Genomic DNA, 17,060 nt, shown 5'->3' on the forward strand with positions numbered 1-17,060 from the left:
ACTCTTAGTGATTTGATTAAATGTTCTACTTCACAAAAGAAGTCTATAAAGGTAGGTATTTTTTTAAGAAACCTTTGTTTGTGAAAATAGAATTTCGCCACAAGGATAAGAAAGTTAACAGTAGATTCTAAAGATTTGTTTTGGTTTTCAAAAAAGCAAATAATATCCTTAATGTGTAAATTACAGTCCTGAACTAACAGTGTTGCTGGTGTTTCCAGTACTGTGCTGACGTATACTGAACGGGGCGTGGTCGGTGGGCTGCGCTACACATGCTGGTGTACTGCGGTCAGCTGATATCAGCGCAAGACAAGTAACTTTCCAATGGGGTTCTGCGCACCGCTGTCTACGTGACATCATACGTCCATTGTGACCTAATCGACAAACGTTATTTTGCTCGTGCTTGTATCCCGAAAGGTTGACGACCGACTTCAGCGGTGAAATAATAAAAAACATAACTGTAAGGTAACGGTGAGGATCATATCTGGGGGAGTCGTTCAACGGAGGAAAAATTCATCCGAAGGTAATAGAAAACACTTTCTGTAAAATATAACTTCATCGGTGAATTGAGTTTTGCGTTGGATACATTATTTTGATCTTTTTTTAATCCGGAAATATATCTGTTTATTATAGTGCCGCTGTCAAATATTTACTTGTGAATGTAAAGCCGCTCTCCTCAGGGTCTTATCGCCCCTCTCTTTCCTCGAGACAGATTCTGTGGCGCACAAATAATTACATGTATTTCTTTATATGGCCGCAATATAAAGTAGAAGTGGATGTGAGGTACTATATAATGTTACCACGGTTCTTTTTTGTTATAGTTGACTAGTTTTTCTGCGTGATCTTAAAATTCGTGTCGCACATCTATTTGCGTGGATGAACATGATACTGACCTCTGTGTACCAGCAGGTGAACAATCACTTTCTTGTGTTGTGAATGAATCCTAGACGCCTGATTCTCCTTATCACTCATTCAATTTCTGTAACACTGCTGCATTCATGGCCATTGTTTTCATATTCTTAACGCCAGAGATGTAGTTTGTGCGCCTTGTTTTTAATCTAACGCGTTATCAGGGTGTATTTCGCTCTCAGATATTGTGATTAGTCATTTCCCAGCTAATGGTCAAAGTGAGTGGGTGAAAAGGTTTCCATTGACTATAAAACACGAGTTAAAAGACTTTTAAGGACTTTTAATTTTAATATAAAGTGTCATATAATGAATGAATTAAATGAATCGTATTCTTTATGTATATAATTCTACATTTCATAATTATATATTAATTTGTATTTGTAGACCCTGCTCCACATGCACTGTACGTCTGTTATTCCTGCAAATTCCTTCATATTTTCATAAAACACCAGTCTTGTGTAAAGATAAAACTTAAACCATTGTCAGAGCAGAAGTGATGTAATAACATAGACAATCACATCGTCTAGACTCTAGACCAAAGCAAAAAAAGTATTTTATGATTTATAATAAAGATTTAAAATGGATGCCACTTCAGTCAATATTTGTTCTGTATGTTGGACTGTTTGAGCAACACATTTCCAGTTTGTTCCATTAAAACCCATGAGGTTAATAATTTACCATCACTGAGTGAAGAGAGTACTGTTTGATTTGACCACATGATCTTTGTATTTACTCAATGCCTGTGTAAGAGTCTATTGTCAGCTTTCACGTCACTGCTGATAAATTATTTCTGTTCCTAAATCTTGATATTTAACGATTGTGTAAAGAGGCCTATTTGCCAGAAAACCATATGGTGTTTTGAATACATACAGTATGTGTATCATGATTAGAATCATTAGAATAATTATTACAAATGATCCAAAAATTGATATTTAACAGTATGTATCAATAATTATTTATAGTATTTTTTCTTACATACATAAACCTTTAAAAAAATGAACAAGCATAAAAGGATATAATAACTGGACAATTTGTATTAATTCTTAGCTAAGTAATTAAATAGCATGACTTTTATTTTGGTATAGCATATGAAAACAAGACAACTGAGAACAGTTGCCTTGAGTCATATTTCTTAAACATGCTGGTTTTGTGTAGGATCTTTGTGTAAGCTTCAAATCTGCAACACTTCATTGTAACTGTTTCGCAATATTTCAGCCTTATTACTTGTTTCCAGGAACCCCCTTCACTTCCAGTGTGTAGATGAATTACGAACAGCCTCCACCCTACACAGGGCCTGGCGCTCCAGCCCCAGGATACCCTCCTCCATCAGCTCCCGGATACCCGCCTCAAGGATACCCGCCTCAAGGATACCCTCCTCAGGGATACCCTGCACAGCCATACCAAGGATTTCCAGCTCACACCGAGCAGCCTAACCCTGGTTACTACCCTCCTGGACCTCCGGGATCATTCCCAGTCGAGCCAGGATACCAGGGCTACCCTCAACCACAATATGGAGGACCTGCATATGGCGAACCCCCTAAAAACACTGGTAAGAGACCTTCTGTGAAGATAATATGATCTTTGTACATACTGTATATCGGCTATTCGAACTTCCTCATAAACGAAACATCGATGTGACAGAAACAGTGTGACCACAGTCAACTTCGGACCACAAAAGAGAACTGGCACAGTGATACTGAGTGCTCTTAGTTTTTGATGTCATCTTTGTGCGCGATCATACTGACTTTGGCTTCATTGTTACAGTCTTTCTATTTTTTGTGCTTTGGTTCTTTGTTGGTCTTTAAAATGAACAGTAGTTAAATAAGAGTTTACACTTCAAAATGGACAAAAATGTCCAAGCAAGTGCATGCGGGTTAAGGTAAATTACAGCCAGATTATTAATTAATATAAAATATACATTAAACATACATTAAAACTACGACTGTCAAACGATTAATCGCCATTAATCGCATCCAGAATAAAACTTTGTGTTTACATAATATATGTCTGTGTACTGTGCATATAAGTTTTGTACTTAGAAACACAAAAACATACACATACATGTGTATATATATATATATATATACATATGTATTTCTGAAATATTTAGATGTATTTATTTATATTTACCAATAATTAAAACTATATGTAAATGTTTGTTTTCTATTTGATATTTTTCTTAAATATATGCACCTATGTGTATGTTTTTATAAATACAAAATTATTATGCACAGTACACAGACATATATTATGTAAACACAAAGTTTTATTCTGGATGCGATTAATTGTGATTAATCGTTTGACCGCAATTAATTTATAGTTTTAATGATATACAGAATAAATAGAAATTTCACATATACTGTATATATATATATATAAGTGAGGATTCCCAGTGACTTTTTCAGCTACACTTTTCTGTGAAGCTATAAACAAGAAACTAGTATTTATGTAAAAACGACCTTTTATCATCTGTTGAGATTCTGAACCGTCCCTCTGAACTGTGTTTTGTTTCTGCAGTGTATGTTGTGGAACAGGGAAGGAGAGAGGACTCTGGGGACCAGGCTTGTCTAACTGCATGTTGGACAGCTCTGTGTTGCTGCTGTCTGTGGGACATGTTGACCTAGAATTGTAAAGAAACCACTGTGAGCCCCGCTTTCATTTCACTCCATCTTTCACTCCATGACAATCATTATTTGTGTATGACTACTGAAAAATAATTGAAAAAAGAATTTTTGTTTGTTTTAACATCAAGAGTGGGGACTCTTCTTTTTATGCCTTTAATGTCAAGCACGATATGCACTGAGAGACATTTACATCTGATTTAACGCGTTGATCTTATTTGTAGAGGCATATTAGACTGAATGTTTTTATTATTTGTGTATTGAAAAATGCGAATTTCACCTCTTTATTAATGAATGCAAATATTGCTTGAACATAGACCAGATTTGAGAATCAAATATGGCCTTGCAGAGTCTATGAATGTTTAATCTGTCGTAATAAAAATATGTTTGTTTCTATTCATTAAAATAATGGAAATGAGCCATGCATTTTTCTTTATTCGTTATTTAACATGTGCTTTGTCATTCACACAATCACATTTATCATCTGCCTTCCTGTTAAACAATTTCAGTCTGAACACACCCAAGTGTAACATTTTAAATGCAATTTATGGCAACAGACTTGAACCTTTGTCATAGAGTGTAATGAACTGATTATTGGCTAATTTATTATGCTTTGTTCTGCAGTTACCTTGAGAAAGGAAAGGGAATGAAATTCTAAGTAAATGAGGAAATATTGACTGGGAACGCGGTTAGGAATTGAAGTGTGAGTGGATTTTAAATGAGGAATCATGTTTTTCAGTCATCACACCTTATTGTCTCTTCTTTGTACTGTATTGAACCTCTCCTCCCCCTGAGGTATTAAATACTGCTCACTTTGGTCTAGTCGACTCCATGACAGTTCTCAAAATAAGAATCTCAAACCTGGTTTGTAGTATGCACATTCATAATGAACTAATAAAAATGTAGTGATTTATAGTCAATGAGCTATTATGACTGAGCATAATATACAAATGCAACACAGTGTGTGAAAACCCAGCTAAAGTCTTTTTTTTTTGCTTTCTACATAAAACCATTCTACATAATGTTAAAAAAGTCTGTAAAATATAACCTTGATAACTTTAATGTTGACTTCGATCAAAAACGGTCGAAAGTTAAAATCATAGTGAAAATAATGCTTGAAAACAAACTTTGATGCTTGTAATCTTAATTGGATTTTGATACTTAAGCCTGTTTTTTAACTTAGTTGAAACCGAAACCTACTGAAACCGAACCCTACAGTGTAAATGCACAAGGTAATATAATAAAAATCTTGGTAAGTGTAATTAACGAATGAGGTCGTGTCGCTTGTTTTGAGACCTTTCATGAATCTCAAGCGAAAAGTGCAACACTCTTGAGCTTTCCCTTCCCCCTGCACCTGTGTTCATGACAGTTCCCCGTAAATGGTTACCATGAGTGTAAACTGAACACCCGCACTGCAACAAGCTATTTAAAGCAAAGCTGCATTAACCATTTTCTCACTGTCAGCACCAGCACTTCTGCCCACTGACCGTTCAGTCTGTTTCCTGTGGCTCAGTGGTTAGAGCATAGCGCTCGCAACGCCAAAGTCATTAGTTCGATCCCAGGGGATTGCACATAGTCAGTAACAAATGTATAGTATAATGCAATTTAAGTCGCTTTGGATAAAAGTGTCTGCCAAATGCATAAATGTAAATGTAAAATCAATCCTTCAATGACAGTGAAACAGCTAAGAAAAAGTCATCGCATTGTCTTACCAACGTTTAGCATTTTATGTCAGTCTCATTGTACTGCTTATTATAGCGTATAGGTAATAAAGACAATGTGTGTTCTTAATCATGCATCCTTGTACACTATGAAAATCTTTTTTCATTTTCGATCATTTTTCACTGTGCAATGAACCTTAAATGTGTGATACAACAGTAAAATACAACAGTTGGATGTCTTAATTTTATGCTGTGCGGGTTAGATCAAATAAAACGCTTGAAATTTCTGCATGATGTTCTGACCTTCAAATCATAAAATAACTTTAACAAACAATATTCTGCAAGGGTTTCCCTTTTTAGACCTAAAATATAAAGTTACATCTCAAATTAACCATTTGCCTTTAAACAAAAATTGGTTGAGATTAGGGTAAAAAATCTTCATATACACCACTGAATGAAACACAATCATTTGTAAGGAAAGATTTCACATTCAAAAGATACAAATGCAAATGTTTTATTTTTTTCTAGAACTTCCAAAGAACCTTCTTCCACAGGTTGCTGTTTGATTCTGAGCTCATACCATTACTGACTGTAGTCAGAAGACATTCTACATCAAAAACGTCATAAAAAAGGAAGTCGACGGCTGCTTTAGTTTCTGTAATAGTCAAATAAAACGACCATGTGATGAGTCTTGCGATGAATTTTCACTTGATGTAACGACAAAGCCACTTCCTTAAAGAAATGTACTAGTTTGATTTAAATACAGCCAATGAGAATATTTTACATGTGTGGTATGTTTCACAGTTTTAAAAGACTTAAAGTAGAAACAATATTAAAAACCATATATATTACCCTTTCATCTGTTATCACGTGTCAAGTTGAAATTAAATAAAAAACAGACAATCAATAATCTTTCTCTCTTACATATTTTACAAAACCGTTGGCTCATGTAAAGTTTATTGATCAGTTTTTGTCCTGTGATTGTCAGATATTGAGAACAGAGAAGAGATGATGTGAGTTTCTTTGATTGACACCTTACGCTCCATCTAAGGCTGTCCAGAACAGCTCAGTCTAGTTATGGTGCACTTGAAATCTTCATACAATACACTGTTGCAAGATCCCAATGTCTTTTGAGTAAATGTGGAACAAGAGACTGAAAATGTTGAGACACTTAAGTTCCTTCTGAATTTGTTCCTAAACTGTTGTTTCACAAACACAGAAGAGCGGATGATGACTAGATATTTTCGGCTATTCTCTTCAGCGGCCTGAACGTTTGTGATTTGAAATGTTACATTTGTTTCTAGTTTGGCATTAAAAACCAAAGCAGTGAGCCGTTACACTATTATCACACAGACGTCTGTTACGGTCAGTCAGAAATGACTAAAAAATATTTACCACTTTCTATAAAGTCAAAAGTCACTAGAAAAATCACCATCCGCCTTGTGTCACAAGGACTTACAAGTGCTTTTTTTATTTGGGTCATAATGTTTTTGCTGCTGGCTGTAATTTCTCCATTTGCATGGAGCTTTTGGGAAACGTCTCTGCAGCGCTCTTTATGTTGGTTCTCTCCTTAGGAGATGATGTGGCGTCATCAACAGTTCAACTCTGTTACCTCTTGCCCATCTCATTCTGTTTGAGGAACTGGATGTTAGTGCTGCTGTCTGCCAGTTCAGGGTACTGCTCCACCGGCAAAACGTAGTAGCCTTCGTAACCCGGCACCTTCCCCATGGCTAACAATTGCTGCTTCTCATTTTCGGCCCACACGCGACCTCCATCCCTGCCGTCACGTACCTGCCGCTGCTCCCTAGCCCAGGCTCCAGACAGCGCCCTCTGGTGGGCCTGCTCCAATATGCGGCTTCGCTCCTTTTCCAGAACCTCCGCTGACAATCCGTATCGAACACTGTAGGTTAGTCTGGAGGAGTGGATTTCTAGTGTGACGCTCCGTCGCGAGCGTCCGCTGACGGTCACGTTAATGCCGTTCTCTAGCGTTTTATGGCCGCTGCTGAGTCCGAGGGCCAGCAGATCGCTGTCCGCTAATCCAAGCTTAACAAAGAAATGCCAGTCACGCCCATCGATGGTGTAGTGAGACCCCTCGAGGTAGATGGCATTGCTGAGGATCTGCGAAATCTTGCGGCTATCTTCGCCAGCTACGCTAGACAGGTCTGTTAGCACGTGGCCGTCTCTAATGGCAAACATCATGCCATTGCCTACGATGGGTGTGCTGGTGCCGAACCAGAAACCGGATTTGTCGCGTTTGACGCGACGCTGTTTGTTAAGCAACCTGCCCTCGATGACCATGAAGGCCTGATTGTGTCTTTCAACTGAATGCTGAACTCCAGTGAAAAGCTGTAGAAGTTAAATAATAATACGAAATGAGTGTCACTTAACAGAGGTGAATGATATTCTACCTATTATTTCATGTTCACTAAGAAGGTTCTCAGATCTAAGGGTGAAGTAAATATTGACATTTCAGTTTAATTGAAAAAGGAGTGGCGAATCAAACGCACCTTAGTTTTATCAGAGTCCTGACTGGCGAGAATCTCATAAGGAGGGTCAACAAAATATAGTGAGTGCCTAGGAAACCCTGGTATGATGTTGCTGAGCTGGAAGCCAAACATAACCAGCCAACTCTTCACATCTGCAAAGAGAAACAAGCATGTTAACAAGGCATCAGGGTAACAAATGAGAGTCATCTTGAGAAGTATTTTGTCAAACCATGTCTGCAGAGTAAAACACTTACCTGTCACATAGTTTTTGACATCAATCATATCGCTCAGTGGATTGTTATTCTTAAACATGTATAAGTTAAACGGAGCCGGCTCTTTTCCTATCTTCGGCCACAACGTATGATCAGGTGCAGTCCATCTTCCCGCCAACACGTCGTAGTCTCTCTGGGCAAAGTGTACCAGTTTGGTGAGGGGATCATAAAGACCTCCATGAAAGCCTAGGATGAGCTGGAAATCTGGGTTGGAATCGTGGTAGATCTCACCGTACGCTGTGTACTGCAGCTGTTTGACCATCTGTCCGTTACTACTGAAGATGGCCAGGGGAGTGCCTATGTTGTCCGAGGCAATGTAATATTCCTCTCCGCCGGTGACTTCCATAGCAAACAGATGACCCTGCAGGTCTTAGTAAAAAGAGGTGATTTCAGCCTTGGAGTGGTTGTAGACATGGGTGACCCGAGTGGGGTAGTTCAAATCGGCGTAGAAGTACTGCTGATGCTCGCCATCGCCGGTTCTACGGGAGACGCGGCGGCCCAAGCCGTCATAGCGGTAACGGGCGCTCCAACCCCCTGGTGTTCGGCTGTAGGCTCTCTCGAGGAGCCCTTTCGAGTTGTACTCGAATACATCCGAACCCCTCTGTGCCAGCACGCCGTCTTCATCGAGCTGATACTGCATGTCGCCGAGCCGTGTGAGGCGGTCTCGTAGATCGTAGCGTAGCGGCAGTAGACGTGCGCTATTACCAGGGTTCAGCAGATGCAGGTTGCCGTTCAGGTCGTAGCTGTAGCGCCAAGTCGACCAATCATCAACTTTTACGCCCACTAGCTGGCCATCGCCATCATATTCGTAGCGGTACTGCGTGGTGTTAGCATAAGGACCGATCTTCAGTTCGCGCTTGATAACGCGTCCCATGCTGTCGTACTGCACCGTCATCCAATACATCAGAGAGCGGAAGATCTCATATTGCACCTCTTTGATGCGTCCGTGCGCGTCGAAATGTTTACTGAGCGTCATCACTGCTGTGGTGATGATCTGGTTGATGTCATAGTATATGATGCCAAACTTGCCGAAGTGTTCCACCTTACCGGAGATCTCGTCATAGCGGTAAAGGTCAACAGGAAGTGGGGTCTCCCCTATCACCGGCTTTATGCTGGCCACCCTGAAGCTGTTATCGTGATAGGTATAGTCAAATCGAGCATTGACCATACCTTCTTCCGAGAAGCGATACATCTGTTTGTCCACCAGGGGGCCCAGCTTGCGATAGCGGATGGTGCAGGAGAAGCCTCCACTTTGCAGGTTAACCATCTTGAGGACACCGGTGGTCTCATCATAGCCGAAGGTGACGGCAGTGGCGTCGTACAGGATCTCAGACAGCTTTCCCAGCTTCCCGTACTTGTAGAGCACACGGCGGCCTGTTCCGAGGTGGAAGGTGGCGCGTGGACGCCCGTCCTCGCTAAAGTCGTGGATGACCGTGGCATTGCTTTCGGGGGGGTTATAGGTGTTGCGGATGTAACCGACAGACACATGGGTGGCCATAGTGTGTCTGGCCATGCTCGGCATAGTGACCGCTGTGAGCCGTCCGGCTGTGTCGTAATCAAAGACGTACTGTTTCTGACTCTGCTGAAGGAGCAACACCATAGACTGTGGAGTAGAAACAAAATAAATTTAAAGAGAAAACGAGTGAAGGACAAAAACAGCATTGTGGCAATTTACTAGGTGCCTGTAGAGTCACAACACACCTTGTCTAAGTAGCTAAAGCTCCAAACTTTCCCATCAACGAAGGTTCGAGACAAGATCCGTCCAAATGTGTCAAACTCGCTCTTCTCGCTCATGCTGCCCCTCTGCAACCCCACCAGACGGCCGGTGGGCGAGTAAGAGACATTAACCAGGGCCAGGCTACTGCTGGGAAGCCAGGTGGCCGGCCGGCCCTGGGCGTCATAGATGATGCGCAACGTGAACTTGCGATGGTCGTCGTAGATCTTCTCTGTTCTGGTGTTGCGGTCGTAATCGATGGATAACAGGTTCCTGCTGTGGGCCTGGGGAATTTTTCAAAGAAGCATTTAGGGTTTTTCTGTGCTCGACTGCGAAGTAAAGCAGTGTTTTGAACACACAGTAAAACTTACGCGCAACTTCCTCCCGAACACTGTGACCTTGCCTTTGGTCAACTCTTTCCTCATACGCCACTCGATTGAGTTGAGGCCGCTGTCAGTGGGTAATGTGATGTTGCGTCTGCCAATGGTAGGGCTCACGGATCCAGCGAGGATGTGTGGCTCTGTGTGAAAGCTCATTCCCATTCCATTGGCGTAGGACACTCGTAGGGTGCCATTGTGGTACAGCTGATAGCTATTCCTCACTTGGTCTATAAAAAGGCAAGCGATAAGAATAAAATGAAGGATTATTAAATTGGATACAGTGGTATAACTTAATAAAATGATATTACATTTTACAATTCTGGACATATCAGTCTATCATCTACATTCAAATATGATTATATTCATATAAAAATACGCAAATCATAGCTTCAGAACATTATTACACACAAACTATTGAGCGTTAAAGAGACATTAAACTGAATGTTTACTTCATTAAGGGAAATAGTGTCACCTTTAACCAACTTTTTAATATCGTGCATGAGATATTAAGCCTGATCTGACTATCTATTGTACATCAGGGAGAAGCGTAGTACTGTAGGGCGGATGTGTGTAATACAGTTATGCGGCTTTTGGATATAAAGATCCTTTAGCTTTCGGTAAAAGCAGCACAAATGTCTTCAGTTCCATTTGCGAGCTGTAATTGGATCATATGCTGCTTTCCACAGAAATATACCTGGGAAACACAATTTGAAAGTCATAAAAACATCCGAGTACATTTCGGTATGTTGCTAACAAGCACAAGGCACCCAGAGGTTGCTTTTAACATCTTTTGTCTAGAGCAAACAGCACTTCCATAATCTTTACAGGAAGTACCGGGCAAGTTGTGTGAGAGATGTATTATCAACAGGCAAGCTATTGAAACAGGAATGTTAAAAGAAGAGTTTAAGCCGTCATTAGAAACCCCAAGGGCAGTGTATGGTGAATTGTAAAATGTTGATATCTCGGCTCGGCTGGACTCCCTGTGGGTAGTAAAGAGTTTCATCAGTCTACCTACCTTCCTCGTGTTTTCTTCTTAATGGATGTGATATACAGGGCAAACGTGGGACTGAGATGTATTCTCTCTGTATGTGTTGTGTTCTTTAGCGTGAATCGTGCGTGTACCTTGAACCACAGTGTATGAGGCCTCTACGGAGGAAAGATTTGTGATAACGGTGACTTCATCATCTCGGTTTGAGCTCTCCATGTCAATATTAATAGACTCCTCCATTTCCCGATGCAGGCTGGTTACTACACCAGTGGGATACGAGACGTTGGTTAGACGACCTTCGCTGTCGTAGCTGAGAAGGTACAAGACAAAACTCACTATTGTGCATTTCATATACAGTCTGTGTCATGTACAACTGTGTTGGCTAGAAATGAATAGAAAACCAGGGATTATCCTGAGAGTCTAAGAGGATTGTTTTTATTTAAATGTATCTTCCCCATTTCAATTGTTTGGATTTTTGAAACATTAACCTAAACTTTGATTTACTGAAAGCTTAAAGACATACAGTACGTGAGAGCAGTTCTAACACACAGACACTAGATGGCTCCAAGACCAAAGCTATACTGCAAACACATCCTCCGTTGTGACATCTACATCAAGATACCAAGCAATGACCACAAAAGCTTAAAGTTATCTCTTAAAGCTTTCTTATCCAGAGATACTTCAAACACATGACTTGGCAAGTTAATGCTGCAGTTGATAACTATTGTAACAATTGTCGAAAAACCCATTCAGTTTCTCTCTGGTGAGCTGGCAACCCCCAAAACTCCAAAAAGCAAATTGCTTACTTCCATACTATATAGTAGGCGAAAATCAGTATGAATACTATGTCCGAAACCTCAGTCTGCAAAAACAGTAGGCGAGAAATACCCGGATAGTCAATTCAAAAGTAAATCAAACAAAAATAGCGGAACAAGTGCAATAAATGAATTTCTCGTGACTAAATTCTGTTTTTATCAATGCCAATGCACAGGTTGTACAGGTTGGCGGATGCAGTATGTCCAAAATGTATTCATACTAGTCCCAGTCATACTATACAGAACGTAATGTTTTAACGGTCGGTAGGTAGGTATTTATTCCAATTCAATACCCTTAAACTCACTGTTCATATACAAATATAATTGCTTGTGTTTCAAATAGGGTTATGAACAGGAATAACTGTTAATTTAAATTCAAAATCTGACTGCAACTAATACTGAATGTTCAATAATTACAGAAACATGTAAATCCTTGTTTCGTGTTAGGATTATAAAATATAATCATAAAACGCAAGAAAATTCAACTAGATTAAAAAGCACATGCAGTCGGGTCCAAGCACTTGACACGGCAACTAAACCACACGAAGCCATATGCCCCACTGATGTTCTTTGAAGTGTTCACTAAAGAAATCTCTTGTGCTGTGCATCTGTCTCAAAGATTTCCTGCGCACAGGAGAATGATCAGAGGAATCAATACAATGAAATTTGTTGCTGACTATTTTCATTAGTATTATCAATGTTATTAGTTATAACATAATTGCTTATCAATGTTATCGACTAGCTGCTGCGGTCCTAAATATAATTCATATCCACAGGGATGTAAGATCTACAGATTGCCCGGCATCACTGATTTCTGCTATCACGTTTATGTATTTGGCAGGCATTTTTATCCAACGCAACTTCGTTGATCGAACCCACAACCACACGATGCTCAACTAACTGAGCTACAGGTAACAACTCATACTCACTTGTAAAAGTTGGTCCATCCCGTCTCATCTGACTTGGAAGCCAAAAGTTCTGTGTTAGAGGCGTAACTGAGCTGTGCCACTTCCTGGCTGAGGGCGGACACGGAGCGCAGGCTTCCAGCTGGGTCCATTCCAAGAGTAACCACCTGGTTCTCTGGCAACAGAACAAGCCTGATGGACCCAGAGGCTTCCCTTCTCACCCGAAGCGTGTTGTTAGAGGCGTCGGTAATTGCCGCCAACTCTCCGTCCAGCCCGTAGGTAAAATTATACAAGGCCAAGCCCGTGATGAGGCTGATCGTCTGCCTGTGAAGTCCATCAGGACTGAACAGATACAGCTCCTGTTCCAACGACGAACCCACTTCATACTGTCCGCTCGCTGTGGCGTTAGGACGGTTGACACGAATGGCTCGAACACGGATGTTGTTGAGGTCGGCGATATACAGGGTCCCATCTGGTGACACAGCCAATGAAGCAGGACAGTTAAGACCAGCATCAGCGGCGTAGCCCTCGTCTCCCGAAAAACAGTTGCAGTTGACATCATTCTTGCAGTCGCATTCAGAAGCCGTGCCAGCTAGCAGGGAGATCTCGCCGCTGGTGCTAACTTGGCGAATGCGGTTGATGCGCTTCTCGTCGGTTTCAGCGATGTAGAGCACACCTGTGTGGGAAATGGCTATGGCCGTTGCGCTCTCCAAGGCAGAATGGATGGCTAGCTTGCTGAGCGAGTAATCAATGCCAGGGACCTGACAGTGCATGGGCCGCCCTGCGATTTTGCTGACCTGGTGGTTCTCAGAGATACGCAGGATGACGTTGTTCTCCAGCACGTACAAAGAGTTGTCCATAGGATTGATGGCCAGGTCTGTAGGCCACTCCAGACGAACCTGAAATATCAAACGTTAGATAAATATTAAGAGCAAAGAACAATGGGACACAACCCGTTGAAGAACCAATAGGGATGTTGAGCAGAGGTGGGTCCTGGTGGATAATTCTTTTGCAATGATTATTTAAATAAGAAGGCTTGTTTGATATCCATTTTGATTGGTCAAGTTTATGTATAAGAGAATTCTTAATGAAAAGATTTGAAAAATAAAAAAACATTTTTATAAATATATATATATAGTTTTTATTACAATATAAGAATGCATCTGAATTATACAACAGCGTTTTAGTGAGATGCAAAAAAATAATAATAATATTGCAAGATTTGAAGTCAAAATATTTTGAGAATAAAGTTGAAGCATTACGAGATTGAAGTCGTAATATTTTAAAAATAGTCAAAACTTCAAGAAAAATTGCAACATTACGAGATTAAAGTCGTATGTTTCGAGAATAACATAAAAATTTCAAGAATAAAGAATTAAATTCAAGCATTACGAGAATATAATATTTGGAGATTGTGTCAAAATTTCAAGAATAAAGTCGTAATATTATGAGATTAAAGTCGTAATATTTCTAGAATAATGTCAAGATTTTAAAAATAAAGCTGTAACATAACAAAATTTAAGTCATAATATTTTAAGAATAGTCAAAATTTCGAGAATAAAGTCATAATATTATGAGATTAAAAATGTAATATTTTAAGAATAACATCAAGATTTCAAGAATAAAGTCATAACATTAAGAGATTAAAGTTGCAATGTTTTGGGAATAATGTCAATTTTTTTAAATAAAGTTAAAGCTTTACGAGAATAAAGTCTTAATATTTTGAGAATGACATCAAAATTTCAAGAATGAAGTTGTAACATTACAAAATTCAAGTCTTATATTTCGAGAGTAACGTAAAGATTTTAAGAATAGAATCGTAACATTAACAAATTGAAGTCTTAATATTTTAAGAATAGTCAAAATTTCAAGAATAAAGTCATAATATTATGAGATTTAAGTTGTAATATTTTGAGAACATCAAGATTTCAGGAATAGTCATAACATTACGAGGTTGAAGTGGTAATATTTTGAGAATGACGTCAAAATTTAAAGAATAATGTCATAATATTTTGAAACTTTGAGCAAGTCTAACAAATGTATTACTTGTCTTACTTTTGATGTAGTGTGTTTGTGGCGATGTATAACAATCAAGTCTGTAAAAACCTTTACAGACGCTTTAATCCTGTGATGCCAAGAGTTTATCTCGAAATATAACAATTCATCTATTTTCTTTTTTTAACATTACACTAAAACAGCATCATTTAAATAATGCACATTTAAGAGATTTTATTCGTTTTGTTTTTGCTCATTTTTAATTTATTTCTGAGAAGCTTTTCTCCTGTCTTCACTGAAGGACCACCATTGACATCACAGATCAAGAGAGTGAAGGAAACTATTTCTAACCTGGCTGACGTCCATGCTGGAGTCACAGCTGAGAGGTCTGACTGCAGTCAAGTCATTGGTCTTTATCAAAGTGGAAATAATGCCATTCTGATCCACTTTTCGAATCATGGTGGCATCCACGAAATACATCAGGCCATTCTTATCCAGCGCAACCCCTACATGAGAGAGCCAAAAATGAAGAAACTCATTATTTGTGCATGATAAAATGGCCCTTGCAGTTCATTATCATGTGTCAGGGTTTGCCAGAACATTCATGAGCGTTATCAAAAGCTTTTGATGTAAACAGTAAGAATGCAGAATGCTTTTATCTGAAATCTTCAAGATATTCTCATAAGGACAGTTCAGATGAGTTTGAGAACGTCAGAGAATGTTTCGCTTTATTCTGCCACTCAACCCAAAACTTCTCGTCAATGTCACAGATATCACCGCTGACTCTACCAAAGAAGATTACGGCTCCCCACGGATCTGCTTTGCTTTCTACGCCGACGGTTCCAGAAGGAAAGGTGTTTTTCAAAAGCAAAATAATTAGTAGTCAGTGTGTGTAGGAGCAGTGACCTGGAAAAGAGACAGACGCCGGGACGCTCGCCTACTGCAGTCAGATTCACGCTGTCACGATGATCATGTCGGAGCGTGTTTTATTCTGAGATAAGGCAGCGTTGGGTCTCTGAGTGCAGTCTGGTAACCTCACGATCTCTGTTTAACTTCCGTGTCATTTATTTTCCTCACATCACTGGTGCCATGCTGGGGTTTAAGAGCGATGTTTCAAGTCTGGAGAATTACAGGTTAGCGCTGAGCTGAGGTTATTGTCTACGGGATTAAGTGTTGATGATTTCTAGGTTCAGGGGAAATAAAAATGTGATCGTGAAGCATCGCAGTGTGGATGTTCTGTTCTGCCTACACGATTTCACACTTTTTAAAGGTGCAGTGTGTCATTTATGTTAGGCGAACCGAATGTTGACACCTTCTCAGTTAGCTTTTTTTTGGTTTGGTCATGTTACAAAAAACTCCAATTGTCACATAACAAGTGTGAAAGCTTGTATATATTTCTTTAAAAGCATCACCTCTTGGGCTCATCAGCGTGGCCTCCATCGCCTTGCCGCCGTCACCACAGCGAGCCTCATCAAACGGGACGCACTGCTCTCCCGTTCCCACCACCACCTCAGCGTTATCCAGCAGCGGGCGTGCCCCGTTTAGAGCTCGCACGCGGTAGATCTGCCGTGAGTTGGTGTCTGACAGGAACAGAGTACCTGACACTGGATCCACCGCCAAATAGTACTTATGACTTGGACTGTTGCTATGGGAATAGGGCAAATGGAAGAGTGTTGCGTAATAAAATCTTCTGGCAAACAGCACGGTTACCTTGGTGAACATGATGAAAAGTAAATATGTAATTTATGGTAAGGCAACTGGAACTCAAAAAGAAACCAATATGTAGGTAAAAACAGTGACATTCTGCAATGTAAAATAATGTAAATCAATTCGGAAAGAATTGCATTAAAACATTGAAAATCATTATTATATAATATAAATCCGCAGAAAAAATTAAGAGACCATTCCAAATTTTCATTTATTCTTCATTACTAGATGTATTGTGTCCATTCCAGTCCAGTGTCTGTTGAGTTTCAACAAAATCAAACCTCAGGAGTGACATATAGTCATCCAACTGCAATGTGAAAGACTGACAGCATGACAAGACACATGAAAATGGTTTTCTTTTGAGGTCTAAAAAAAATACACAGACATCTTTTCTGTTATTTTGACCTGTTTCTCCAGTTTTCATTTTCTGCAAATATATGCAAATAGAAACAATATTTTTAGTTGACATTTGGGAGAAACATTGTTAGTAGTTCACAGCATAGATATAAATAACCAGATGCCGCATTAGCATCTCTTTCTATGGGCCGCTATACGCAGGTCGTCCGCCATATTGGAACAGAGCGAGCTGGTCTGTGTTGCCAAGTCTGCG

The 17,060-nt window shown here is 39.8% G+C and overlaps 3 protein-coding genes across 4 annotated transcripts in view; 1 reads left to right on the forward strand and 2 right to left on the reverse strand.

Annotated features, from left to right (window-relative positions):
- Nucleotides 1-276: 276 nt before the first annotated feature.
- On the forward strand, nucleotides 277-4,505 carry zgc:165573 (cysteine-rich and transmembrane domain-containing protein 1). 2 transcript variants are annotated; one of them, XM_057360488.1, is made up of 3 exons: nucleotides 277-520; nucleotides 2,122-2,455; nucleotides 3,424-4,505. In XM_057360488.1, the coding sequence occupies exons 2-3, from the start codon at nucleotides 2,167-2,169 to the stop codon at nucleotides 3,528-3,530; spliced, it is 396 nt and encodes a 131-aa protein (XP_057216471.1). In that variant the 5' UTR covers nucleotides 277-520; nucleotides 2,122-2,166; the 3' UTR covers nucleotides 3,531-4,505. The 2 variants fall into 2 exon arrangements, with proteins under 2 accessions (XP_057216471.1, XP_057216470.1); XM_057360487.1 differs by having other exon boundaries at nucleotides 283-520; nucleotides 2,141-2,455; nucleotides 3,424-4,475.
- A 1,181-nt stretch (nucleotides 4,506-5,686) lies between these two features.
- On the reverse strand, nucleotides 5,687-8,292 carry LOC130570259 (teneurin-2-like). The gene is made up of 3 exons (XM_057360483.1): nucleotides 7,929-8,292; nucleotides 7,696-7,826; nucleotides 5,687-7,534 (listed from the first exon to the last, which is right to left on the reverse strand). Exons 1-3 carry the CDS (start codon nucleotides 8,290-8,292, stop codon nucleotides 6,797-6,799), a joined length of 1,233 nt encoding a protein of 410 aa, XP_057216466.1. The 3' UTR covers nucleotides 5,687-6,796.
- A 24-nt stretch (nucleotides 8,293-8,316) lies between these two features.
- The window catches only part of tenm2b (teneurin transmembrane protein 2b), a 217,769-nt gene continuing 209,025 nt past the window's right edge, over nucleotides 8,317-17,060 (reverse strand). Inside the window, exons 22-28 of the mRNA XM_057360479.1 lie at nucleotides 16,156-16,388; nucleotides 15,095-15,249; nucleotides 12,773-13,647; nucleotides 11,163-11,338; nucleotides 10,032-10,267; nucleotides 9,648-9,944; nucleotides 8,317-9,549 (exon numbers count right to left, since the gene is read on the reverse strand). Of these exons, the coding sequence (XP_057216462.1) occupies nucleotides 8,317-9,549; nucleotides 9,648-9,944; nucleotides 10,032-10,267; nucleotides 11,163-11,338; nucleotides 12,773-13,647; nucleotides 15,095-15,249; nucleotides 16,156-16,388 (3,205 nt within the window). The remainder of the gene's footprint in view (nucleotides 9,550-9,647; nucleotides 9,945-10,031; nucleotides 10,268-11,162; nucleotides 11,339-12,772; nucleotides 13,648-15,094; nucleotides 15,250-16,155; nucleotides 16,389-17,060) is intronic.

This window comes from Triplophysa rosa, linkage group LG19 (assembly GCF_024868665.1).
Source record: "Triplophysa rosa linkage group LG19, Trosa_1v2, whole genome shotgun sequence".
Taxonomy (NCBI): domain Eukaryota; kingdom Metazoa; phylum Chordata; class Actinopteri; order Cypriniformes; family Nemacheilidae; genus Triplophysa; species Triplophysa rosa.